The sequence below is a fragment of the Acinonyx jubatus genome, chromosome A3 (genome assembly GCF_027475565.1).
Source record: "Acinonyx jubatus isolate Ajub_Pintada_27869175 chromosome A3, VMU_Ajub_asm_v1.0, whole genome shotgun sequence".
NCBI classification, from domain to species: domain Eukaryota; kingdom Metazoa; phylum Chordata; class Mammalia; order Carnivora; family Felidae; genus Acinonyx; species Acinonyx jubatus.
In genome coordinates this window covers 130,621,584-130,647,195 of record NC_069388.1, presented here as the reverse complement: position 1 = coordinate 130,647,195, position 25,612 = coordinate 130,621,584, and the positions used below count along the sequence as shown (strand labels likewise).

The 25,612-nt window shown below is 53.2% G+C and overlaps 1 protein-coding gene across 4 annotated transcripts; it reads left to right on the top strand.

Annotated features, from left to right (window-relative positions):
- The first annotated feature begins 3,485 nt into the window (after positions 1 to 3,485).
- RRM2 (ribonucleotide reductase regulatory subunit M2) lies at positions 3,486 to 25,286 on the top strand. Of its 4 annotated transcripts, none has more exons than XM_027077877.2 (11): positions 3,515 to 3,842; positions 3,924 to 3,998; positions 4,373 to 4,516; positions 4,818 to 4,934; positions 5,505 to 5,638; positions 7,459 to 7,553; positions 7,682 to 7,815; positions 8,787 to 8,891; positions 8,983 to 9,096; positions 19,962 to 20,063; positions 25,221 to 25,286. In XM_027077877.2, the coding sequence occupies exons 1-11, from the start codon at positions 3,732 to 3,734 to the stop codon at positions 25,269 to 25,271; spliced, it is 1,182 nt and encodes a 393-aa protein (XP_026933678.1). In that variant the 5' UTR covers positions 3,515 to 3,731; the 3' UTR covers positions 25,272 to 25,286. The 4 variants fall into 4 exon arrangements, with proteins under 4 accessions (XP_026933679.2, XP_026933678.1, XP_053057228.1 ...); XM_053201253.1 differs by lacking the exon at positions 25,221 to 25,286 and adding an exon at positions 20,499 to 20,567; XM_027077878.2 differs by lacking the exon at positions 25,221 to 25,286 and having other exon boundaries at positions 3,486 to 3,842; positions 19,962 to 20,456.
- Positions 25,287 to 25,612: the final 326 nt, after the last annotated feature.

The following is a 25,612-nucleotide window of genomic DNA, read 5'->3' as shown; positions in this document are numbered from 1 at the left end:
CCTTTAGTGCAAACTCCCATTTTACAGTAACTACAGAGGTTAGAAAAACAAATGGACACTATGAAGACACACTCAGGCAAATGTAGAATGTACAACATTCTACAAGAAAACTGGCCTAAACTTCAAAAAGTCAATGTCATCGAGAAAAAAAAAAAAAAGAGTTGTTCTAATTAAAAGAGACTAAAAAGACACAATAACCAAATATAACATGTGTACTTAAAACCAACAAACTGGGCACCTGGGTGGCTCAGTCAGTTAAGCATCCAACTCATGATTTCGGCTCAGGTCACCATCTCACTCTGGTGAGATCGAGCCCTGCCTCCAGCTCTGTGCTGAGCATGGAGTCCGCTTAAGATTCTCTCTCTCTCGCTCTCTCTCTTTCTACTTCTGCCCCCGTTCCCTGCTGTCTCTAAAAAAATAAAACGGACAAACTTAAAAGCCATATTTGAAACGATGGGGCGGATTTGATTATGGGGTAGATATCAGGTAATATTAGGGAATTCATGTGAGTTTTCTTAGATGTGAACACGCAGTTGTGGTTATGTTCGAGAATGTCCTTACTTTCGGGAGCTATCTGCTGAAATCTATGGGGGTGACGCGGCATGGCATCTGAAACTCACTTTCAGATGATCCAGAAAAAACAAGCCTCACACACCCATCGAGGCGGATAAAGCAAACGTGGCAAAATGGAAACGGCTGTTGACCCCTCGGTGGTGGATGAACACTGGAGAGTTCTTGCCGTTTTTGTTTGCTGAAACGTTCCTAATAAAAAGTCGGGGAGAAAAGTTCTGGCTGCGCAGTTTTAGGAGCTGTGTGGCCTTGGGCAGTCTCCTTGCCCCCCTGGCCTTAGTTTCTTCACCTAAAGTACAGGGCTAAAAACCCCTCACCCCGTTAACAGTGTAAGCCACCCGGCCCCAGGTGCCCAGCGGCTGTGGGGTGGTATTGGTCGTTAGTGTTGACATTAGAATTGGGAGGACAGTCCCTAGCACGGTACCTGGTAAGTGAGCAGCGGCTTCGGGAAAACCACTTGGGCTCCCCGGGCCAGCCTCTCCGCCTGGGGAGGAGGATGGGGAAGCGGCCCCTTAGGGCCCCCCTCACTCGCCCGAGCGGGACTAGTAAACGCGCAACCGCTCGGGGCGTGACCGCTGCAGCGCGGGCCTCGGAAGTGGGGGCGGGGCTTGCAGGTGGGCGGGCGTGGGAGCCCAAAGCCCGAAGGAGCGTTGCCCGTCGGAAGCCGGGGGCGGAGCCTCTCGCTTGCTGACCAATCCGGAATAGGTGCCAAAAAAAAAAAAAAAACCAAAAAACAAAAAACGGGCGGAGAAAAGAAACGGGAAAGATCCCGGCGGATACCTGCTGCCTAGGGCTTGGCGCCGGGCATCCTGTCCAGGTGACTGGGCCGCTTGGTCTGGCCGCTCCTCTCTCTCTCTCTCTCTCTCTCCAGTCCGCGGGGCAAGAGAGGGGGCACGGCGGACCAGAAGCCCGGCCCGGCGGTCTGCTCGGGCGTGACCTCTGAGCAGAGTCACGTTGCTTTCTGCGCGGGCTTCCTCTTGTAAAGTGAGAGCAGTAAAAACCCGCCGGAGGCAGGACGGGACGTGCCCAAGTGACTCAGAGTTGGGAGGCAGTGAAGGGGAGAATGGCGACCTTGCCTCCCGCCTCGTGGTACTGCTCGTCTTTCCCAAGTTTTCTACAATGCACACGTGTTATTTTGGTGGCCAGCAAAGTTAAGCTAAAAGTGAAGTCATAATTTCTGGCTAGCTCAGTACTACTTTATGGTTCCTGTACCTACAGAGAGAGTATAACCGGAGCTAAAAACAAGCACGCGGTGCCTGAGACAGCAACCGAAAAGGAGCACTTGGGTTACTGATGACGCGAAATTGGAATGTGAATTGGGTATTAGAGGACACCAAAAAATCCTTGCTAACTTTATTAGATGCAATAGTGGCTTTATCAGCCATAAAATTATCACTAAAACTATCCATTCGGGAGCTGGATCAAATTAGATGAAATTGACAATGTCTGGGAATTGCTTTAAAACTAAGGATGCTAGGGCTGCCTGGGTCGCTCAGTCAGTGAAGCATCGGACTCTTGATCTTGGCTCTGGTCATGATCTCGGGGGTTTGTGAGTTTGGGCCCCGCTTCAGGCTCCTTTGGGCTCCACGCTGACAGTGCGGAGCCTGCTTGGGATTCCCTCTCTCCCTGTCTCTCCGCCTGTCCCCTGCTCATGCTCGCGCGCTCTATTTCTCAAAAATAAAAATCAGTAAACTTAAAAAAATTAAAAGTAAGGATGCTAGGTCAAAGTTTTAGTCGTTGCTTTGTCTTAAGAGATGTGATTATCCTTGATTTTTCTCTGAGGCTTGAGACTAAACACGGTATGTATGTGGTACTTTAAGAAATCGCAGAAGTAGACCTAAGTCAGGAGGGGCTCTTCCCTACCTCTGACCTCTTTAAAGTATACTATATCTAGAAAAGACTTTGTAAAAAAAATTCCAGTGTTTCTCTTTGTGACAGCTCTAACACTGCAGGTGTTGGAGCTTTCCCAAGTGAATCGTTTATTTCTTGGGTCTGAAAACATTTTTCTTTTCATTTCGGGCATTTTGCCACTTGCAGGGCAAATGTCTGTGGCAAATCTGAAAAACCAAACACAAAGTAAAATAAAAACTTAATAAATTCACGTCCCCACCTTCACCCAATGCACGTTTTCAATCTCCTTTTCAGGCTACTTGCTGCCCAATTAACAGTAAATGAGTTTCGAGTTCTTCATTCTCTGAACTTTCAGGACTTTGGGCTCAGTTTCCAATTTTAAAAAATGCATGGGGGACAGTGGCCTGACAACCCACACAAGTTCAATGGGAAATGCACCAAAGGCCTTCGCTGTCATTTAGTTAACTAAGCTTTACAAAGGGCTGCGCATTTTAGAACAATTATCTCATTTAATCTCATTTTATTAATAATCCCACAGGTTTGGTACGGCGACAAGTCCCATTTTACCGACGAGGGCACTGAGTGTTTTAGCCAGGTGACATGTCCAAGTGACACAGCAACTGCACCTCGGGACCCCGTCGCCAGCGGCCCTAATCGCTAGGCAGCACGCTTGTCGCCGACCCCCCCCTCCCAAATTTACCGGGACTCGAGGACCCCTAGCCCCCCACCCAGGTACACGTATCTAAACGGGCGCAACCACGAGCTTCTCTTGCAGCCAGGGGCGTTTTCAGGCATTTGCACCAACCTCATTTGCAAAACCACTCGCCCGGACCGCGAAAACGGTTCAGGGGTGGGGGAATCCTCTCCCGCTCCGGGCGGCCTCCAATCGCGTTGCTGCATTCAATCCGAGCCGCTCCCGGAGGAGTGAGTCCCGCGCGCGCCACAGCCACCGGGGCGCGCGGGGGCTGCAGCCTTTGTCCGGTGGGGCCCGCAGGGAGCCGGGCGGCGGCGCCCCTAGCCTGGTCCACGGGTCCAGGGGATCCGGGGTGGGCCCGGGGACGGGGGTCCCGGGGGTCCCGGGGGGTCCCGGGCGGCTGGGCGCCGCAGCTCCCGCGCGGCTCTCGAACGGCTGACGTGGGGCCCGGTGCATCCAATGGGAAGGCGGCGTCTGGCCACGCCCACTGAGCGCGCAGCCCCGCCGGTGGGCTTTTAAAAGCCCGCGCGGCGGTGCGGGGGCTCCCAGGACCCGCGCGCCGCCTCGCCCGCCTCGTCCGCTCCCTGCCGCCGCCGCCGCCGCCGCCGCCGCCACCATGCTCTCCGTCCGCGTTCCGCTCGCCACCATCGTGGACCCGCAGCAGCCGCAGCAGCAGCTTCAGCTGTCGCCCTTGAAGGGGCTCAGCCTGGCGGACAAGGAGAACACGGTGAGGACGCGCGGGCCGGGCCGGGGCGGCGGGGGTCTCCTGGGACGTGGGCATGCCCCCTCACCGCGCGTCTCCCCGCAGCCCCCGGCCCTCAGCGGGAGCCGCGTGCTGGCCAGCAAGACCGCCCGGAGGATCTTCCAGGAGCCCGCCGAGCCGGTGAGTGGGGGTCTGGCCGCCGGCTGGGAAGGGGCCTGTGGGGGCGGGGCGCTGCCGGCAGGGGACGCCAGCCGGCTCTTGGCGCCAAAGCCTCATTGTTTCCTCTGCCGTTTCAAACCCTAGCCCCTCCCCGGCCCGCGCTCCTTTCCCGCCAAAGCATTCCCTCCCTGGCCTGCCACACACTTCCGTAGATTTCCTCCTGTCCCTCTGGCACCTCCCGGTTGTGTTCTATGTAAGATCCATGTGTGACAGCTGACACTTACACACTGAACCACATGAGCTTGCCGACCACTGGGCGCACTTGGCCTGAAGAAATGACAATTTCATGTGGGACGCCCTACAATTCGTATTTCCATTACCCCCTCGCCCGGCAGAAAACTAAGGTGCTTGTCCCCAGCGTGGAGGATGAGCCACTGCTCCGAGAAAACCCTCGTCGCTTTGTCATCTTTCCTATCGAGTACCACGATATTTGGCAGATGTATAAGAAAGCGGAGGCTTCTTTCTGGACAGCTGAAGAGGTAACGAGGATCAGGAACCGGGAGACTTAAAAAGGAAGTTTACGTGTTGCCCCCCAACTCTTGAGGCGGACCCCTGCCCTAGCGGTTATGCCTTGGCTGGAGATATATTTGACTCTTCCTCTGGTTCCTCTTGGGGATGGCTGCCCACCGAGGATGTGAGCTGTTCTCACTGGCAAAGGGAGTTCTGGATGGGAGGGATGTTACCGATCAAGCCGTGTTCGTAGACTTAAAAGGTTTAAGGACCAAGTATATATGTGAGGCCCCGCGTGTGTAAACCCCTTGTGAAACTTCTCAACTTCAGGTGGATCTTTCCAAGGACATTCAGCACTGGGAGACCCTGAAGGCAGAGGAGAGATATTTTATATCGCACGTTCTGGCTTTCTTTGCAGCGAGTGATGGCATAGTAAATGAGAACTTGGTGAGTTTCCAAACAACATCTGCTTTCATTCACTTCAAGACTTGAGAGAATGTCCTCTTCCCTCACCTTTAACGTTGTCCCGTCCCGATACCATATGTGTTTGTAAGGTCATAGTTCTATTACATGGAGTTTGCTGTTTTATAATATGCTCTGCAGTTGTTTCTTCCTCATGGGTATCTTTCTCCCCCCTGGTTCTAGAGAAGCTCAAAGACCATGTTAAGTGCTAGCCATGGGTTTACTCCTCGTGGCTGTGGCATTACTTTTTTTGTGGCTCTGCCCTTCCGATAACCTGATTCCATGTATGCCTTACTGTGAGTGGATCCTTCCTGCAATGAGTTAGGAAAGAATGAACTGATGAGCGTTCGCAGAAACCCGGTAACACAGGCTTTATCTCTTTTCCTGATTTGTACAATGAGCGTGTGGCATGAAATGTCCAGCTTTACCACAGCATAGTGAAGAAGTATTCAAGTAGAAACAAACCTTGTAATGGTACAAAGGGAGTGTGATGGAGCTGGGGTCCTGGGGCTGAGTGGCTTCTCCTCAAGCTGCACTGTGATGTTTTACCACTAGGTGGAGCGGTTTAGCCAAGAAGTTCAGATTACTGAAGCCCGCTGTTTCTATGGCTTCCAAATTGCCATGGAAAACATCCATTCTGAGATGTATAGTCTCCTCATTGACACTTACATTAAAGATCCCAGAGAGAGGTGAGTGTTTGGGTGGTATGCCAACGTGTTTAGGACTCACTTATTGTTACCCTGTTGCAAGTTTTTGAGCTTACGTAGGGATAGACAATGGCTCTAGAATGGCTAAGCAGGCAAATCCCTACCACGCATGGTCACGTCTGCTCTGAGGAAGAGGCCTACATTGACATTAGGAGCCGGTCACTTAAAAACAAAGTTAGGCGGTTACTCCGTTTTCTTGTTGGTCATTCAGTCTAAAACCTTTCTTTGAACAAAAGCAAACAAAAAACATCCGTAGAGGCTGTGTACAATGAACTAATTCCTAGGTCTGACGGTTTTGACTCCTGTGGCAAAGCTGTTAACCTACGATGTGAAGGAGGTAGAGAGTGTACCCAAGTAGAATGTTACTCTCCTCTTAAGGAGCTAGTAATGCAGTACGGGAAATAAGACCTAGAAATAGAAGGGAGACGAGGTACATAATGATGTGCAGGCAGTTCACCATTAGATGAGTTTAGGCACAGAACTGTTTGACCAAAGTGACAGTTTGTTATGGGATCACAAAGGGGGAGCTTAAGGCCCATCTTACGTTTTGAAGATTGGAGAGGAGGAGAAAGTTAGCAATGGCTGCCTGAGTGCTCTGGGTACTAAGAGCTCAGGCGGGGAGCCTTGTGTGGAGCCGAAGTCTTAAAGCTGAAAAGCAGACTCTTGTAGATTACCAGGGAGAATGTGAAGAGGGAAGGTGAGTGACGACTTGGTAGGGCTAGCAGGATTGGGGAAACGCTTTGGGGGTAAAAACATTGTGGACAGAAATGAGAAAAGACAGGGGCGCCTGGGTGGCTCAGTCGGTTGGGTGTCTGACTTCCAGCTCAGGTCACTATCTCGAGGTTAGTGAGTTCGAGCCCCACACGGGGCTTGCTGCTGTCGGCCTGTCAGCGAAGAGCCCGCTTCGGATCCTCTCTCTGCCCCTCCCCCACTTGTGCTTTTAAAAAAAAAAATAAGTAAATGAGAAAAGACAAAGATAGGCATAACTGGGATGAATAAGCAGAAGGGGCAGGGTCAGGAAAGTCTGATGGTTAAGCTTCAAAAGCCAGGGAGAGGCAGACGCAGGTCTCCAACAGAGCATGTGGACATGGAGAGAGAATGAAGGGAGCCCAACGGTCTGATGACCTTGGCTTTAGAAAACAAGGTCACCTGATAAGGAATGGGCTGGGGAATTTGCAGGCTCCCAAGCTGAACACAGGGATACATTGGAGGCGGAAGAGGCTAATAAAGACCCAAGTAAGTGTAGGGCCAGTCGATTTTCTTTCCTGACCTGGGATCATCAGTGAGGCATAGAATTATAGTAGGAAGCAATCTCAGGTTGTTTAGTTTATTGGCTTTAATTGTTTTATTGTATCCATATGGCACTTGGGGCCCATATAATTGGCCTGATGTTATAGTTTGGTGGTGGAGGGGGTGTCGAGGAAGATAATGGTCAGCATAGCTTAAGTAGTCTTAGCAGTTAAGATTTTATGGCTTTTCACGTTTAAAGATAGGGCCTATGAACCTTGTCATGACCTGGACTTGATATAATTAAGCTGATAAATGCTCTTGGTGTAATGGACTAAGGCTTTCGATGTGCGTAGATCTCGGGGCTCCCTGTGAATTAAAGAATACTTAGGTTTGTATTAACAGGAACCAAATGAATGCCGAGATTTTAAAAAACACTGGGGGGAAAGCAAAAACAGTAATGAGAAGACATTTCAGGTTGAGTCTTGATTTGGCCTTCGTTCCCAGTGTTGTTCCCTAGATGTTTGTGATAGGAGGTCTTTGCTATAATTGCTGACGCTCTGGGTGCCTACTAGGGAATTTCTCTTCAACGCCATCGAGACGATGCCTTGTGTAAAGAAGAAGGCGGATTGGGCCTTGCGTTGGATTGGCGACAAAGAGTCTACCTACGGTGAGGACCCCTTTGGCCCCACTTATGCCTGAGCTTCATCCTCTGGTGACGGTCACTGGCTTGTGAGCCCTTCCTGTGCACGTGCTCGGTTGCCCACTAGAACTATGTCGATGTTAACTCTTCCGCAGGAGAGCGGGTTGTGGCCTTTGCTGCAGTGGAAGGAATCTTCTTTTCTGGTTCTTTCGCGTCGATATTCTGGCTCAAGAAACGCGGCCTGATGCCTGGCCTCACATTTTCCAATGAACTTATTAGCAGAGATGAGGTGAGTCTAATACACACAACAGGCTAATCTGCACCCCAAATATCTACAACTCTTGGGTTCCCTGAAGGGAACTCAAGACAACAGATTGCCTTATTATCTACGTTTAACATGTGAGTTCCATGATACCTGTATTTGGCAGAGAATGAACACTACTTTCATGTACTGGAAGGTATTTGTATTCTCAATACATTTATATGTGCTTTGCACTGTAGGTGAGGGGATGTTGTATTATTTTGGCCCGGTAGCCTATCTATGACCCTAGTGTATTTCACAGTTGGCTGAGCATCCTGATCAAGTGAGAATCCATTCCGGTCCAGTGTATGTCTTTGAGTGCTACTGGATTAAACTGGAGAGGAAGGTGGAGTATGTCCAGGTGTTCTGATTTAAGTCCAGTCTGAAAGGCAAGGGCCATGGACCCTGCCATACTTGGAGCCCAATGAGCAGATCAGACAGCTGATCGTGCCTTGTAAGATGCTCTGCCTTCCTGTAAGGGAAGATAGGGATTACTTGGCATTAAGACTCACAGACTCGATTCACTGGAAACTGCATCACTGGTTTCCTGAGCATTAGGTCGTAAATCTCAAAACTAGCCTGGTCACTGAGTTTTGCCTTTCCTGCCAGGAACTGTGGCACAATCAGAGCTCATAGCTGTAGAAAGAATGCTGTAGAAAGAACGCTTGGAGCAGAAGTCCTGTGCCATCCTTGGTTACCTCACGGAGCAGCAGGGCCGGGACCTGGCCTGCTCTTGCTACCTGGGTAGCAGCATGGAGGGCCTTGCATGCAGATGGGCCCGCCTTGGCATAGGCAGAGCAGATGGCCGTTGGATTCTTCTTCCCTTTTTTTTGACAGTTAAAGTGCTTGTAGTATGGCAAGATGTACAAGGGGAATGCAGAAAAGGGTAAAGCCATTTCCTGTTGCATGTGAATGATAAAGGTCTGGCGTTACAGTGATACTAAACCTTTTTTTCCTAGGGTCTACACTGTGACTTTGCCTGCCTGATGTTCAAACACCTGGTCCACAAACCTTCAGAGCAGAGAGTGAAGGAAATTATTATCAATGCCGTTAGGATAGAACAGGTGCGTTTTGCATCAGGGTCTCTTCGTGCTTGCTAGAAGATGTCTTTATTTGTGCTACCGTCTTACCGAGAAGCTCTGTTTTGGTCCCTAGGAATTCCTCACGGAGGCCTTGCCAGTGAAACTAATTGGGATGAATTGCACTTTAATGAAGCAGTATATTGAATTCGTGGCAGACAGACTTATGCTGGAGCTAGGTTTTAGCAAGGTACGGTATTGTTCATAGCCTTCTGGTTCTCGCGGAAACTGGTGTTCTGTATTCAAATTTTGCTGTGGACCTTTTCAGGTTTTCAGAGTAGAAAATCCATTTGACTTTATGGAGAATATTTCACTGGAAGGCAAGACTAACTTCTTTGAGAAGAGAGTAGGCGAGTATCAGAGGATGGGAGTGATGTCAAGTCCAACAGAGAATTCTTTTACCTTGGATGCTGACTTCTAAGTGAACGAAGATGTGCTCTTAATGTTGCTGATTCCTCCCCCTCCAACCCTTCTCATCAAAAAAAAAAAAAAAAAAAAAAAAAAAAATCAGCTACTTGAAGTGAATCAACTAGCTACACTATGAATCACCAATAGTGTTCATGAATAGTATTGTTAAAACTGTGTAGCTACCTCGTACGCAAGCCTGTTGATTAGTGATGCTAGTTGTCTCCCCTAGAAAGAAGTATGGAAAAAAGCTACTTGGGTTCTTAGGAAAGAGCTTGGCCGTGTTGGGCTTTTGCAGGCACCCTGGCTGTCCATGACTTCATGGCTCTTAGCAATCATGGCTCAAGGTGTGGGGACTCTCTGAGTCTGACCCGGCAGGATTAAACAGTTGCTACAAGGCCCTTGGGAGGGGGTCAGCCTTGGTGCTTCAAAGCAGATTTTAAAGTTTACTTACTGCTTTGTATATAAAATTGGCACTTTACACACAAACCTATTTTGTACTGTTGAGGTAAAGGCCTGATTTGACCTAACTTGGTTTCTAGACCAAACGCAGAGCATTCTGTTGACCACTAATGGGAGCCAGTTCGGGATTTACTAGGTGACCCACATCTGCGAAACCTGTGCAAGTCAAGCATGTTATTTCTACTCTTTATTTTCTTTAATGACTTGAGGTGCTTGTGATCAGCTTTAAAGTCAGTCCTGCACATACCCCTGGGTATTAGCCAGTTGGTGTCCCAAAGAAGGCAGGTTGCGTTTTATATAAACACAGGTCAGGTCCTGTATGGTGGGATCAGAGGGGACAGGAGCTTCCAACTTAAATCATCAAGGATTAGAATGTGATGTGAGTGGGCTGCTGGTCACATGGGGGTGCAGGAGGAGCAGTTTCTGTCTATTTCTCAAACCGTATTTCCCCCAACTTTGAGTTCTTGTGAAAGACCCTTAGGTCCTTAGCTATAGGATCGGAGGTAGCACCGTACGTTGAGTCTTCAAACGATCCTTGAACAAAATGACCCACTTGAGGTCTTACTCCAGTTAAGTGGCCAAAACCAGGACTGAAATTGGCTCCCTGAAAAGTTGGGGCATTTATTCCGATTTGCTTTCGTGTGTAAGTAGGTACCGTTGACTTCATCCTTTTACATTTGCTACATGCTTTTTAAATTAGGAAATGTCATTTTGCTGTATATGCCCGATGTATCTGTGGTTCATGTTTTGAAATAATTGCCCGGCACCGCGATTCATGATCGAAGTGGATATTGTTCAGTGCACTTACTTTCACTTCAGTGCCTGCCTAAATCTGAGCATTGCCTTGTTGGATTCCTGACCTTCAGGAGAAAACTAGAGTTGCGTGAGCTATAAATACATGCTCTATTCACATATTAATTTTAGAATGACGTACAGAATAATATACCTAATAAGGCTAGTTTGAGGCAACCTGCCTTTGTTACCCCTGTCCCCCAAGCCCCCCCAAAAAAGGAGAAAACCAGCCAAGATGCTACATGGAACGTGAAGGAGGAGACGCGCCAATCCTTCGGCCACGTTTGTTACCCTGTTGTATTGTGTTGGCTGATCCCTGGCCCTGTTCCCTTGTCTGTTTCCTTCATTTATTGTATAAATTGTCAAATAGTTGATTTAAGCACTTCTGTAAGAGGGGCTTCCTGTCTTTTAAATTATTGTTACCTAAAGTCGATCCAGATCGTGTGGTTTTTACACTTGTGCAACACAGAAGTGAAAACGTTTTGCCCCGTGTGTCAGGTGCATGCAGTGGGAAGCTGGAAGCGGGTTTTAGGATTCTGCCTCCTTTAGCGTGCAATGTAAGAATTTCTGCCAGCTCAGATTCAGTTTCCTGATCTGTTTAAAGGGAAACTGGTGTTAGTCTAAAGCACTTAGAAGTCTCAAAATTGAATGCTGCACAGGTGTTAAGTTCTCGCATCTGTTCCTTGATAAGATTTGCATTTCAGTTTAGGAAGAAGAAACAGGGATTTTTTTTTTCTCATGAAGGCTTCGGAGTTCATTTGCTTTTCATCCCATTTTGGGGAGGGGACTTCCCTAATGCCTGTTCTGGCACAAGGTCTCTAGGAAACGGGTCTGCCTGAAAGGTGACGGTCAAAAGCATCAACTACGCTGCACGCGGAGTTTGTAAGCCAGGACTGACTGGGTTCAATTTCCCAGCAACCCTAAGTGAACCACTTCTCGGCCTCAGTTTTCCCATCTGCTAAACAACAGGTGATGGGACCAGAAGGGGCTAACGGTCTCCACAGCTTTGTTCTTCCTCGTCTCATCAACTTGACCTGCATGGACTTCTTTGTAGTCTTGGGTTGGTCCCTCTGTCCATAAATGGCCTTGCCGGGCCTGCCTTCTTAAAGCGTCTTTGAAATCGTGACCTGTGTCTGCCACTTTAACCCAGCAGGTAGAGGTGGGCAGGGGGTCTGGCCCGCCCCGCGCAGCTTACCTTTATTCTCAAGAAGCCGATGCGCAAGTGAATCTGAATGTTAGTGCTGTGGTCATGGAACCAGGGCAGGGAAGGAGCAGCAGAGCTTGAGGTGGATGAGCACTTAGGAGAGGCGTGTGGAGGGGGTGACCTTGTTTCTCTGGAGGAGGAAGGGATGGGAGACTTCCTCCGAGAAGGCACATCCAGGTCCTTGCCCGTCCCCCTGTCTCAGCATGAGACCTCCAAGGATCAGGCCCTGGAGAAATCATTTGAGCGGAGTATTTGGTGTGGGTAATGTCTTGGGGGCAGGCGTGTTCTGTGTCTTAGAGGAACGTGATCTTTGCCCTTTCCACCCGAGGGGCACTCGGAATGTCATTTGACTTGTCAGGTTGGTGGCAGGCCCACTGTGGGTGTTTGGGGCGGCCACGCTCTCAGGACCAACTCCACATGGCTTCCCTGTGGGTCACCTACAGTCACACCTGCACCTGCCGTCCCACCTATGCCAGCTACCTTCTCTAGAACAGACCCATAGAGGGTCTGCATCAGTTGAGTGCAGTCGGGCCACTGAGTCAGAATTGCCCACCCTGGCCTGTGATCCAGCCTGAGCACTGGCTCCTGACAGCTGGAACTGGACGGTATCTAATGCCACGTGGCCAGGGAGCTGACTGGCTGTGTGTGCTATTGAGGGTCAAAAGCTCTGCCAGTGTTGGTCCAGAGATCCAGATAATGGTCCCTGGCTCCCTGGGGTGTGGCTGTAGTTTTGAGGGAGCAGGATTGTATGGCGTGGCTTTTGTCGGCCCAGGGAAAGCTAATAGGCCCCCCAGCCCCACCCCACTTCTGTGGAGGAGGGTACCCTCCCGGTGTACTCCAGGCACTTGAAAAAGAGAACGATCAGTGACGGCCCTTGTCGTTCCTGGGAGGGGATTCTGGACACCAGGATGTTTTACGACGAGAATGGCTGACCCCGCTGCCGGATGTAAGGTTCAGGGACCACAGTCCCTTGGCCTGGCTCTAAGGACTGGAGTCGTGCCAGCAAGAGAGCAGATGGAGGTGATCTGAACACCCTCCGGGCTTCAAACACACCAGTGATCACAAGAGTTAAGTGGGTAATGACTTGCTAAGAAAGGGGAATTTTCAGATGCTGGGAACAGAGATGGACCAGGGAAGCTTGGGCTTATCAGAGTGCTGGGGGTGGTTATTAGTCCCTTAGAGAAATTGGGGGGTGAGGGACCAAAGACCACCCCCCCTTCCCAGATTTGGAGGGAAGGGACTGACCTGTAGCACAGAAACTGCCATCAAGCCAGGACCACAGTGAGATGGGGCTAGGAAATCATCCCACTGGCATTGGGGGAGGGGGTGAGGGTGCTTATCTTTCTGGACTCCCCCAAATCAAAATCCTAGGCCTGCACCTCTCACGGGTTTGTGATCTAGGAACATCCATAACCCCAGCCTGGGTGCCTGTGATTCCCACAGACGGTGTTCACCATTTTTAGGTTACAAAACAAACAGGAGGAAGCCACATGATTGTAGGAACAACAGGTAAAAACCCAAGAACTTCCAGTCAACAGGATGATAGATCTAATGGGTTCAGAGGGAAAAAAATGAAAGCCCCAAGAATGGAGTATTCTAAAGAAAGATTAAAAAAAGAAACTTGCTACGATTTCTAGATATAACCTAACAAAACTACTGGAATTAAAAGTCTTGGGGCTTAAAAAAAAAGATGCTTAGTAAGAGGGAACACAACTGAGGGTGCATGGGTGACAGGAAAGAACCTGGGGGAATTCTCTAGAAGTAGATGGGGGGGAGATGTGGAGGGTGGAAGGGGGTGGGTGCATGTTATTTCTAAAGGAGATAGATGTTCATGAGGGGCTGGATGGCTAATGTTTAAAGAGGTGTTGACTGATAGTTTCCTAGAAGCGACTCGATCAGAAAGTGCAAGGAATCCCAAGTCCAGTAAATGAAAATAAATCCATACTTAGACTCACCTGTAGTGAGTCTGCGCAGCATATCGACAAAGGTCATTAACGTTTACAGGAACGGTAGCTCTATAAAGGAGTAACCATTAAGCAGAAATTTGCAACAGTGCTACGGTCGAAGCCAAAGATTATGGAACCAAATCTTTTCAATGCAGAGAAAATAATTAAAACCTATTCAGAAGTAAGGGAGACTTCAGCCAGAGTTCATGCCTCCCCCTCTTCAAAAGAAAAGTGAAGAACGCCCTTTAGGGAGAAAATAGTACCCAAAGGAAGGATGGTGAGCATAGGAATTGGTCAGCCTGTAGGAAGTCTAAGCACGGATAAAATCAGGGGGACCCAGAACACTGGACCACGTGGTAGGGGCGACACTGGGGGAAGGTCCTTGTGCTAAAAATAAGAGGCCGGTGACACAGGTTCGCCAGACACCTGAAGAATCTGCAGTTCTGCTGGCAAGATGAGGACAACCTGAAAGAACCCACCAGAGTCACAGGGAGGCAGCGTAGGGGCGTGGGACACATGATCAGTCTAACAGGCAGAAAAGATGAGAAAAGCAAAGCGTGGTGAGTGGAAACCATCATGAGATCCGTGAACAAATGCAGGCAGACCGCACTAGCCAATTAAAAAGTCATAGGCGCTCAAGACTCCATGAGAATCCATTTCCAAACCTTACATAATGCAGAAGGGTGGATGGGGAAAAGCCTTGGGCTGAACTGTTAGCAAGAGAAAAGGGCAAAAAGGCTTCCTGCAAATAGAAGTTCATGCCTGAAGGATGATCTGGGGAGACGCGGTTGTAATTCCGCACTTGACCGCGTGGCCTCCCTGTCTGCAGTGCCTTTGGGCATTGACTTCTCCTTCCTCCCGGGGCCTCATGGAGGCTGGACGTGGTGGCCAAAGGGGAATGTCTTGTGGTTCTGACCTAATCCTCCTTAGTCACGGTCCCGCCTTTTTAACCCTCACCTAGGATTGTCTGCATCGTCCCTGTTTCAGAGTCCTCTGAGTGTACCTGCAGGTGGTTGGAGGTTCACCCCCGGAGCACAGCCTTTATCGACTGTCTCCAGCAGGTGCAATTCACTTTCCTACCAGAGAGAAGGTGCCTGGTCCTCCCGTGTCCAGGCAGGGCCACAGGCTGGGGTCCTGGGTCCAGCATGGGCTCGGCGGGTGTAACCTAATGGACGGCACGATGCACACAATTTGGCCCCACTAACGGGATGAACCAGGGGTCGGGGCCTGGATGGTGACAGATGGCAAGACTTGCTGAGTGGGGATGTCAGGTCCTCCTAGTTTGGGGAGGGCAGAGCCTTGGGGGCGTGGCCTGACCTGAGAGACTATAGGACCCGTGCCGAGACCGCCCGTGACCCCGAGAAGGCCTTTCTTTCTATACTCTTGAACTGGATGCAGGTGGTAGAAGGGAGCTGCTGTCTCTCTTGGCGGTGGCAAGATGCTTCAGGAGAGGGCAGGGCCTTGGAAAGCCTCGTTTTCCCTCAGAGGCCACTGGCTGAGCTCTTTTGCTCACTCTCCAAAGCCCTCTGACAGCCCCTGCGGCTTCTCCCAGCCGGAGGCTTAGGGTTTGGGTTAAGTTTGGGGGCGGGGGAGGCCGTTTTTACCCTTGGCTTTGGAGTTGAGGGTGCAAAGGGTGTGGGGCTGCTGCAGCCTCCTCGCGGCCAGGAAGGCAGGCCCTGTTGAGAGAGGAGCCCAGACTCGGGAGAGGAGAGCTGATCCGCAGGGGGCTTCAGAGAAGACGGGGTCTTCAGGACCTTGTTCGTTTTCTGAATCCAGCCGCGCCCGAGTTCCACTCCCCAGGATTCTCACCCAAGTAAGCCAATAAATTCCCAAGAGCATCAGGATGTTTGTGCCACATGCGACGAAGATCTACCTGGACGGCACCCACAGTCGTGAATTCATTTGGTCCACAGCCACCCTGGGGCGTGGGGGCCCCCCACATCACAGATGTGTCCAAGAGGTTCAGGGAGGCCGTGGGCCTTGCTGAGGACCGCAGGTAGATAAACAGCGGCCAGTCAGGGACTCAGGTGTCCCGGTTCTATGGCATGCAAACTTTTCTGAGAACAGGCACCCCAGGCCTCTACTCTGGTCCCGAGGAAAGTGCTTCTGGCTCCCCTACCTGCTCTGCCTGTGTGCCCGGCTCTGCTTTGCCCCTGACAGTGGTCAGGTGGCCTGTCTGGGCAGGAGTCTCCTCTATCCTCACTGGCCCAGGCTTTGGACCCAGGGAACCATGCCCAACTTGCTTCTGCCTAAGACCCCCCAATGGCATGGTGGGCCTGGGGAGCCTCCACTGCCCTAGGAAGGCTGAGGAGAGGGTCACGCACTCCCACGGGAATTGGAGGTGGGAAGCAATAACGAGCCTGGCAGGTGGAACGCAGGAAGGTTCCAGCTGTTTCCAGAAAGATCCTGGGGACTGGCTGCCTGTGCGAGGTCTTGCACCGGGCCTCCCCTCCACCTGGGGGCGGACAGCCTCTCCTGCGGGGACCCAGGACATGCTCTGCCAGGTTTGCTTTGGAAGGTGTGCAAATAGGTGCCTGCCTGGGACTGGTGTGGCCTCCCCTGGGCCGATCTGGGTTTCAGTTGCTGAACTGCATTTCCACACCACGGCGGGCCTGTTCGTTTCCATCGGTGCAGGGACGGTGCCAAAAAGGCTGGCTTTAGAAATTGTCACTGTGAGGGGCGACTGGCTGGCTCAGTCGGAAGAGCGTGCACCTCTTGATCTCACGGTTGTGGGTTCAAGCCCAACGTTGGTTGTAGAGATTAATTTTTAAAAATGCCATTGTAGGAATCAGGTGAGTAATGCCTAGCGTATTTTTTGAAACAGCTTTATTGAGGTATAATTGCAGACCATCCAGTTCACCCATTTAAAGCCAAACTTCGTTGGCTTTTAGTACATTCAGAGATGTGTCACCATCACCACAATCAACTTTAGAACATTGTCCTGCCTTCAAAAAGAGGCCCTCCCCCCATTAGCAAGTTCCTCCCCGGCCCCCCTCCCTCCCAGCCCCTGGCGACACTGATTGCAAGTTCTATCTCCGCGGGTTTGATTGGGCTCATTTTTGAGATACTCAATGAAGAGACGTTATTAACGGAAGAGGCGCTGGATTTTATTTCTTAAAAAAAAAAATAACTTTTTAAAAAAATATTTATTTATTTTTGAGACAACGCAAGAGACAGAGTGCAAACAGCGGACGGGCAGACAGAGGGAGACACAGAATCCAAAGCAGGCTCCAAGCTGTCAGCCCAGAGCCCGAGGCGGGGCTCGAACTCACGAACCGTGAGATCAAGACCTGAGCCGAAGTCGGACGCTTAACCGACGGAGCCACTCAGGCACCCCGTTATTTCTGAGAGATCATTTAGAATGTTAGAGGCAACAAAGAGGTGATGGGTCTATCTGGCAGGGAGAAACTTGATTTATATTTCAGAAAGCACTTTTTTCCCTGGGCCTATTAGAAAAATAGATTTGCATTCAAAAAGATTCATGATGTTGCCTGGAAATGGTCTTTGCAGCTGAATCGGAGAGGCTGCCCCTGGCTGGCTGACCTTCCTTTCTTCACCCTCGATCATCAAACATTAACTTAGCCTCTCTCCTCCTTCTGTCCCCGGCCCTGTGCTGGGGGGTGAGGTGTGTGTGGGGGGGAACAGACGGAAGGTCGGGGGTCAGAAAACTGGGCCCAGGAACCGGGTCTGGTCCACTGCCCGTTTTTGTACAGACCCTGAGCTAAGAATTTTTAAAGATATACTGAAATAGTATTTCGTGACATGTTTCAATGATACGAAGCCACATTTCAGCGCTCATAGATGGTTTTGCTGGGACACGGCCACACTCCCGTCTGCCTGTCCAAGGCTGCTTTCATGCTGCTGTGGCAGAATGGAAATGCTGCCACAGAGACCGTATTTAGGTAGAGCTAAAATATTAAAAAAAAAATTTTTTTTTTTTAACATTTATTTATTCTTGAGAGACAGAGGGAGGCAGAGCAGGAGCATGGGAGGGGCAGAGAGAGGAAGAGACCCAGAATCCGAAGCAGGCTCCAGGCTCTGAGCTGTCAGCCCAGAGGGATGACAATTTTAGGAGGACATAATTCAGCTCATAACACTGAGCTAGCGGTTAGATACAACAGCCGTTATTACAAAGTAAATGACGTAAGCTCAACATTCGTAAAATATATTAAAGAGAAATATAGTAACGACTTAAACTCTGTCTTAACCATGTTACTGTTCCCAGGGCTCCTGAGGCTAGTGACGCCTGTCGCCTGTCGTGTCTCTGTGGTGGGAATAACTATATAACGGTGTATTGCTGAGCATGTGGTAGCTCAGAATCCGCATTGGTGGGAATACTGACACCATGGGGATTAGTAAATGCTACAATCCAGGGTCCCTTTCTGGAGAGCTGGCTGTTGAACATTTACCCACACCACCGGCGCAGGGCGCTAGGTGCTGAGAAGGTCAGCCTGGGCCCTGTGGGGTACGGAGAGGGATGCCAGGCCTTGGGGAGGCTGTACTTGACCTGGTACCTGGGGCGCCATGGCGGGGCGGGGGGGGGGGGGGGAGCCTCTACTTCACCTGGTGGCGGTGGGGAGCCACGGAAGGGCTGGGAGCTGGCCGGGGAGGGGCGGGTGGTGCGTGAGCTACTGGCTGGCAGTGGGTTTGTATTTGTGCCCGTGTGTGGAGTGTGCATGCAAGGCTCTGTGTCCTCTGCAGGTGGGAGGTCCTCCACGAATGCTCGCTGAATGGCCGGATCGTTTTGAAAAATTTCAGAAAATATTTATCTATTTTTGAGAGGGAGACAGAGTGGGAGCGGGGGAGGGGCAGAGAGAAAGGCAGACCCAGAATCCGAAGCGGGCTCCAGGCTCTGAGCTGTCAGCACAGAGCCCGACACGGGGCTCGAACTCACAAACCGCGAGATCGCGACCCAAACCGCCCGCAGTCGGCCGCTCAACCGACTGAGCCCCCCGCCCCCGCCCCCTGCGTGCCCCTCATTTTGAAATTTCTAAAAGGGGAGTCAGCTTCCCATCTCCAGTGAGAGTTAGGGCTGGGAGTAATCTGAATGCCGAGCAGAAGGGCCACGGGTGAACGAATTATGTAGTCTCTCCCCGGCCCCCCCGGGGAGGGCTGAGCAGTCGTGATAAAGGGTAGATACGGACGATGGTGAAGGAAAATAGCAGACGGTAAATTATTTGCGTCCCGTGGTTACAATGGCATAAAAATATGTGTACGTATGGATCCAGACAGGAGGTACCACAAATGGAGGAGTGGAAACAGTTGTCTCAGGGAGGCGAGAGTGACAGCAGATTTTCCTTCGGTTCTGTTTCCCTGTTTTAATTTTCCCGTCATAAATATTGGAGAGCGGTTGCCGCCACAAGGCAGTGGCTTCCCCGGGCCCGATGCTGCTGCCTCCTCTCCCCGCGCCTGGAGGGCCGGGCCGGCCCTCCACGTGTCACCACCACCACCGGAAGTGCCCTGGGCGTGTGGGCGGCATCATGCGGCCGTCATGGCCACTTGAGGGGGCCGTGCTGGTGACCCGTGGGCGCCCACTCCTCCGGGTTGCCTCCGGAGGCTTGGGGGACCACTGGGCGCCGGGAGCCGGTTGTCTCTGTCCGCGGTGGCCGGCCGGGGAGTGGGGGGCGCCGTCCTGGTGCCCCCTTTCAGTTCAGGAAACCTTGGGCTTTGGAGCCCAGTGGACCCAGCTGGGTCGCGCTCTGCTGCTTCTGAGACAGTCCCCTGGGCCCAGGGGTTAGGTCTGCAGGCGGACGGTGCCCACCCAGCCAAGCTCAGTTACGCAGGTCTTGGGCTGACGTCTCTTATACGAATGTGGCCTCCCCGGGAAGGCTCTCCACCCCTGTGGGCACGACCCGCGTTCTCCTTTTGCGTTGCCGGTTACTGCCACGGAGGCCTCAGCAGACCCTCTGGCTGTAGATGGCACCGGCTTGTGTCTGAATGGAGGGGGCCTGCTGACGGAGGCCTGGTCTTGCAGTGAAGACAGCATGCGATTAAGGGTCCTGTGTCCCAAGGTCACACCGAGGAGGGTGCCGCTTGGGTCTGGGAGGGAGAGGGTAGAGCGCAGGGGAGGAGCCCCCTACCTGTTCTTGCTGGGAAGGAAAGGGGGGAGGAGTGCTGCTGTTCCAGGGCCGGGAACAGTAGCACAAACAAGACCGAACGGTCGGGAGGAGGGTGAGGCGTGGGGTCGGGGACACCAGGACCTGGCACCCATTTCCTGAAAGCCTTACACGTGTCCACTCTGCTCAGGTGCCGGGAGACAACAAAGCGCAAGGCGGAGGAAGCCCAGGCCCTCGCGGAGATCGCGCACTGGTGGGCGACGCGGAAACCCAGCCAACTAACCGCCGTGCGGTAAGTCACGGGAAGGAAATGGAAGTAGGCAGGAGGGGGATGGGTAAAGGGCTCACGCTCTTTCATGTGGGTAGTCGAGGAAGGGCTCTGAAGAACGGGAGGAGGAAGTGGGGACAGACCACACGGTTAGCAAGGAAAGCTTGTTTTAGGTGTTGGCAACGCAAGTGCAAAGGTCCTGTGGCAGGGACGGTTTTGATTTGTGGGGTCAGAGCACAGCGAGACACGAGGGTGGGTTCGGGCCCTCCTGTCGGCACAGGAGGTGAGGGACAGGTGGCACGCCGGCCGAGACAGCTGACGGGATTAGCTCGGGAGTTGCCTGTGTGTGGGAGAGGGGTCAGAGGTTCCAGGGGACCTGGAAGGATGAGTTGTGGCGACTGAGATGGGGAAGCGTGAGGAGCGGGGCAGTGAGGAGGGGCCCAGAGGCCGTCCGGGCAGGTGTCCTTCCAGACGCCTGCCGGGTGCGTCGGCACGTGCTGGACGGGCTGGTGAGGACGTGGGACCGGAGCTCGAGGAAGAGGCCGGGGCTGGAGACGGCACTCGGGAGCCTGATGTGTAGGTGGTGTTTGAGGTTGTGGAGGGGTGAGTACAGACCGGAGAGGGAAGTTTCCGGCAAAGGAGCAGCGCTGGGGTGGGGGTTGGGGGGGAGGCTGGGACCAGTCACAGGCCTGCACTCTGCCCACCTGGGCTGCTTTGCCTGTTCTTGATGTTTGTGGGTGCCCCACCCCCACTTCTCCCAGGGGGCAGCGGCGAATCTGTCCCCCTCCCCGGGGCGCCCCTGCCCCTACCTGGTTCCAGGCCCGGCTCCTGCAGGTCCTGGGAAGCAACCCCGCTCCCCCCGCCCACCCCCCCACCCCGTGGCATCCCCGTGCCTCCACGATCCCACACCTACCTCCCGCTCAGGCATCTCCTTCCCAGTCTTTGCTCCCCCTCTCCTCTCTGCCCCTGTAGGGTTTTCTCTTGGGGCCGCTTCACACCCATCTATGGAATCTCAATGTAGGTTTTGAGTTCCAGACCGAACCTTCAACTAGACAGACATCTCCACTTGGGCGCCCCACTTGGGGACGCTGCCCCGAACTGCACCCCAGATACGCTGGTCGTCTGTTTCCTCAGTGAATGCCCCCAGGAGCTAGGTCCTAAATCCTGGATGGGCTCTGCTATTCCCCACGTGGCCGGGAGGGGGCGCCTCGCACCCTCCCTTCTCCCTCATGGCCCCACCCCCACCCCAGCACCACCTGCGGATCCACTCCCAGATGGCGCTCGGGCGCAGTCCCACGGCCACCTCCTGGGTTACCGCCACACTCACGGTCAGCCTGCCGTCTCCCGCTCTGCCTTCCTCCAGTCCGTTATCCACACAGCCTCCAGAATGATCTCTCAGAAAGTAAATCAAGCGGGGCCACCGTGTTGCTAAAGCCCCCCCGGGGCGCCCCCAGTCCTCCAGATAAAGCCACAGCCCTCATCCCGCACCAGTCCAGGTGCCTCGCTGGCTTCACCTTGACCCTCACCGAGCTTCCGGGCTTCAAACACATCGCTTCTGCTGCTTCCCTGCCCTTGGCTGCACCTTGCTACCTGTCCAACTCGTCTCATTCCGGGGACCTCTTTACCTGGGTACCTCCCCAGGCCCGGAGGGGTGGGCTTAGGGGTCTTCTCTGTGCTCCCATGGCCCGCAGCAGCATCTGCTCTGAGGGTTTATCATGCAGAATGACACCTGTCCGCCGCTTTTCTGACCCTTCCCCCCGCCCCCCAGGTTGTGAGTCCCCTGAGGTCAAGGACGCGGTCTGCTGCCCCCACGGTATCTTCAGCCGGCCTCTGACTCGGGCACGGTGCTCTAGATTCTCTCAATAAACATCTATTCAATGAGCGAGTGACTAAGCGAGTGAATGAATGAACGAGAGAATGAATGAATGAGGGAATGAATGAAGGAGGGAATTCAGGAGCAAGTGAGTGACTGGGGGAGAGGCTGCGGTCTCTGACACGGTAGCAGAAGGGTCACAAGAGTGAGGTTAAATGAGATAATGCTCTGGAGCCTCTGGCCCCTGAGGGGGTGGTTGGTAAATGGGGCTCACTCCCGCTCCTCCTCCTGTCCCCTGTCCTGGCTAACCTGCGAGTGGCTGCCGATGCTAAGTGACCATACTGCCATCCTGCCGCTGTTGCCCCTTCGCAGGGCGTTTTGGAGACGGTCCCATCACCCGCGGCTTCAGGCCCTCGGGGCCCGGCGCCCAGACTGAAGGCGGAATCCTCCTGCACACCAGCTCCTCCAGCCCCCGCTGGCCCCTGGCCCTGGGCAGGGTTGTGCTGTCGTCCATGGGCTTGGAGCGGCCAGAGACGGCAGCCAGCTCCCAGGGCATCTCCTCGGGTGCTCCCAAGGTCAGAGACTCAGTCTCGCATCGACTTGCTAAGGCACAGTTGCTTTCTTTGTCAATTTTCTTGGGGACCTGTGCTTGTCCGGATGTTTACGTGGTGTGGGAAATGAGTGTTCTGGAGCTGTTGGCAGAGTATCACTTGGCATCCCTGTGCTTCTAGAGATTTGGGGGGCCTTGGAGCTGTGGCTCCTGCCGCAGGCAGCTGTCTGTCTTCTTCCGGCTCTTGAGCCCGGCAGCTGCCTCGGCCCCCAAACACATGAGCGACCTTACGACTCTGGCCCTTCCGTGGTCCCCGACAAACTGTTCCCGTGCGTAGGTGGAACTTCTATTTTTAATAGCCGAGTTGTTGAGAGATTGTAAGGCTTCTACTTCCTTTTGAACAGAAGGCTTCCAGAAATAGTTATACCTTTGCTTCTATAGAATCTAGGAAGTCCTCCCAGCCCAGGGGAGGTCAGCAGGTGGCGTGGGATCACCTAGGAGACGGCCCCGGTGACATCACGCACTGCTCGCTCAGTCGGGCTGTCCAGTCCTCTCGATCCGCCGAGCACCGAGGGGCCCCGGCTGGCCCTGCCCTCTGCTAGGGAAGGAGGGTTCGGGTGGACAGGGACCGGGTCTTGGGGGCTTTTAGTGTCAGGCTGAGGGATCTGAACTCTGTCCCTAAGCCCTCACTGACTTAGCAGAGGAGTAACAGATCAGGTGTACGTTTCCAAGAGGCCGGATGGCAGTGGATTAGAGCTCTGCTCTGTCAGTCTTTCGTTTTACAGAGACCTCACCCTTCCAAGGTGCCAGGAAGCGGCGATCGCTCCAACCGTGTGCGATGCATTCCAGCGTTTTCTCTTCTCTTCTGTTTCATTTGTTTTTCTAAAAACGCTGTTTGCAATCCTCTCCATTGATTTTCCATCTCCCTGAATGCTTTTGATCTGCAATTTGAACAGCACTGGATTGGAGAGAGGAAGCCGGGCAGAGGCTGCTTGTCATTGTCCAGCGGGGAAGCCGCGGGGGTAGGGGTGGGGAGCACCAGCCCTGGGGCAGATGGGCGGGAGGTGGGGGGGGGGGGGCTTGTATCAGGTCGACATTGGCCCCTCGGGCTGTGCGCAGCCCCTTGAATCCGCAGGCTCAGTGTACCCCCCTCGAGAGACAAGGGGCAGTTCCCGAAGCAACAAGAGGGGCCTGTGACTGTGTCGTGTTGGGGATCCAGAAGCTGTGCTTTCATAACTCAGACATGCTGCGTGGTGTCTGAAAGTCATTTCATTAAATGTCGCACGGAATCAAAATAGAAATTACATGTTTGGGACAAAGCCCATTGAGCCAGGAGCCAGGCATTTGGAATTGGATCCAGAAGAGTCTCACGGAAGCTGGGGACTGTGGATCCAAGGTGGCCCTGTCTACATGGCCAGCCTCTCCCCGCCTGCTCACACTTGGATTCCCAGATGTAGCAGGTGGCCCTGGAGCCCCGTGGGCTCACAGATATCAAGCTGCTGGGGTGGGGGGGGGATGGAGAGCAGTGATGACAGTTCCCCTTGGTACCCTTACCGAGCTGAAGACTCATGTCAGTGATCCTCCATCCCCAGCTACCTCTGGGAGGTACACTTATATCTGAGGGAGGTCACCGCCTTGGTCTGAGGTTGCGCAGCCGGCAAGAGGCAGAGATGACGTTTGGGCTCCAGACCAGCCCTCCTGCCTCCTGGGCCACCTCTCCCCTGTCGCTCCTGGTTCTTGCAACGAGCTGACCGAAGTCCCGAAGTCGAGAGACGTGCGCAGATTAAATCTGGGTGTCTGGGGGAGGGGCTTGGGCCTCGGCAAGTTTGAAGGTCCCTGGCAATCCCGACGGCTCCCTAAGTGGGGGCCACTGCTCTGGGAAGGGGTGTGGGTGGCCTTTGTGTCTGCCTTCTGTCCCAACCTCTGCTCATTCAGCTGCTCTGCTCATTCAGCTGGTGCATGAGCAGGACCCTCTTCTGGGGGCTGGTAGCCCACACCTTGCAGCTGCCAGTGCATCCCCTCTCCCCTGCCCCATGAGCGTGCTCACCCCCCACCCCTGCCCCATGTGTGTGCTCACCCCCCACCCCTGCGCCCTGTGTGTGCTCACCCCCCACCCCTGCCCCCATGTGTGTACTCACCCCCCACCCCTGCCTCCTGTGTGTGCTCACCCCCCACCCCTGCCCCATGTGTGTGCCCACCCCCCACCCTGCCCCCTGTGTGTGCTCACCCCCCACCCCTGTCCCTTGTGTGTGCTCATCCCCCACCCCTGCCCCCTGTGTGTGCTCACCCCCACCCCTGCCCCCTGTGTGTGCTCACCCCCCACCCCTGCCCCCTGTGTGTGCTCACCCCCCACCCCTGCCCCCTGTGTGTGCTCACCCCCCACCCCTGTCCCCTGTGTGTGCTCACCCCCCACCCCTGCCTCTTGTGTGTGCTCATCCCCCACCCCTGCCCCCTGTGTGTGCCCACCCCCACCCCTGTCCCCATGTGTGTGCTCATTGCCCCACCCCTGCCCCCTGTGTGTGCTCACCCCCCACCCCTGCCCCCTGTGTGTGTTCTCCCCCCACCCCTGCCCCCTGTGTGTGCTCATCCCCCACCTCTGCCCCCAGGTGTGTGCTCACACCCCGTCCCCTTGGCCCTCCTCCCCAGGGGAGCCAGGCTTGGAGGGCAGGAGAGCTGGGGTGGGGTAGGCACTCAGGGGCTTTGCACCCACTCTGAGCCTGGGTGGAGGGAGGGGTGTAGGAAGAGTGAGGAGGTGCCTGGCGGGGGAGGGGGGGGACTGGTTTTCTAATCTAGCACTTTTCTGTCCCACTTCCCTTAGGTTGATGTGGTTCTTTTTCTCACTTCCTACTTTGGACACTTTTTTTTGTAAGTAAGATGTAAGTTTTTAAGACTTTGGATTTTCCTCTGAGGACTTGTTTAGCTGACTCCCCGTAGGACCTCACATGTGGTGTTTTCATCATTATTATTTCTAGACCTTCTGCGGTTTGGGTTTGGACCGCTTCTTTGATGCGTGAGTGAAAAACTCTTCCTGCCCCAAGATGGTGGCCTTTCCCCCACAGATTTTGTCAAATATATATATATATATATATATATATATATATATATTTTTTTTTTTTTTTTAACATTTATTTATTGCTGAGAGACAGAGAGACACAGGGCGTGAGCAGGGGAGGGGTAGAGAGACGGGGAGAGTAGGCTCCAGGCTCTGAG

Bases quoted from the DNA above. Each gene is read 5' to 3' on its own strand.
- RRM2 (XM_027077878.2), top strand. From the start codon at position 3,732: ATGCTCTCCGTCCGCGTTCCGCTCGCCACCATCGTGGACCCGCAGCAG. The intron at 4,935-5,504 runs GTGAGTTTCCAA...TTTTACCACTAG, and splicing joins GCATAGTAAATGAGAACTTG to GTGGAGCGGTTTAGCCAAGA. The intron at 5,639-7,458 runs GTGAGTGTTTGG...GGTGCCTACTAG, and splicing joins ATTAAAGATCCCAGAGAGAG to GGAATTTCTCTTCAACGCCA.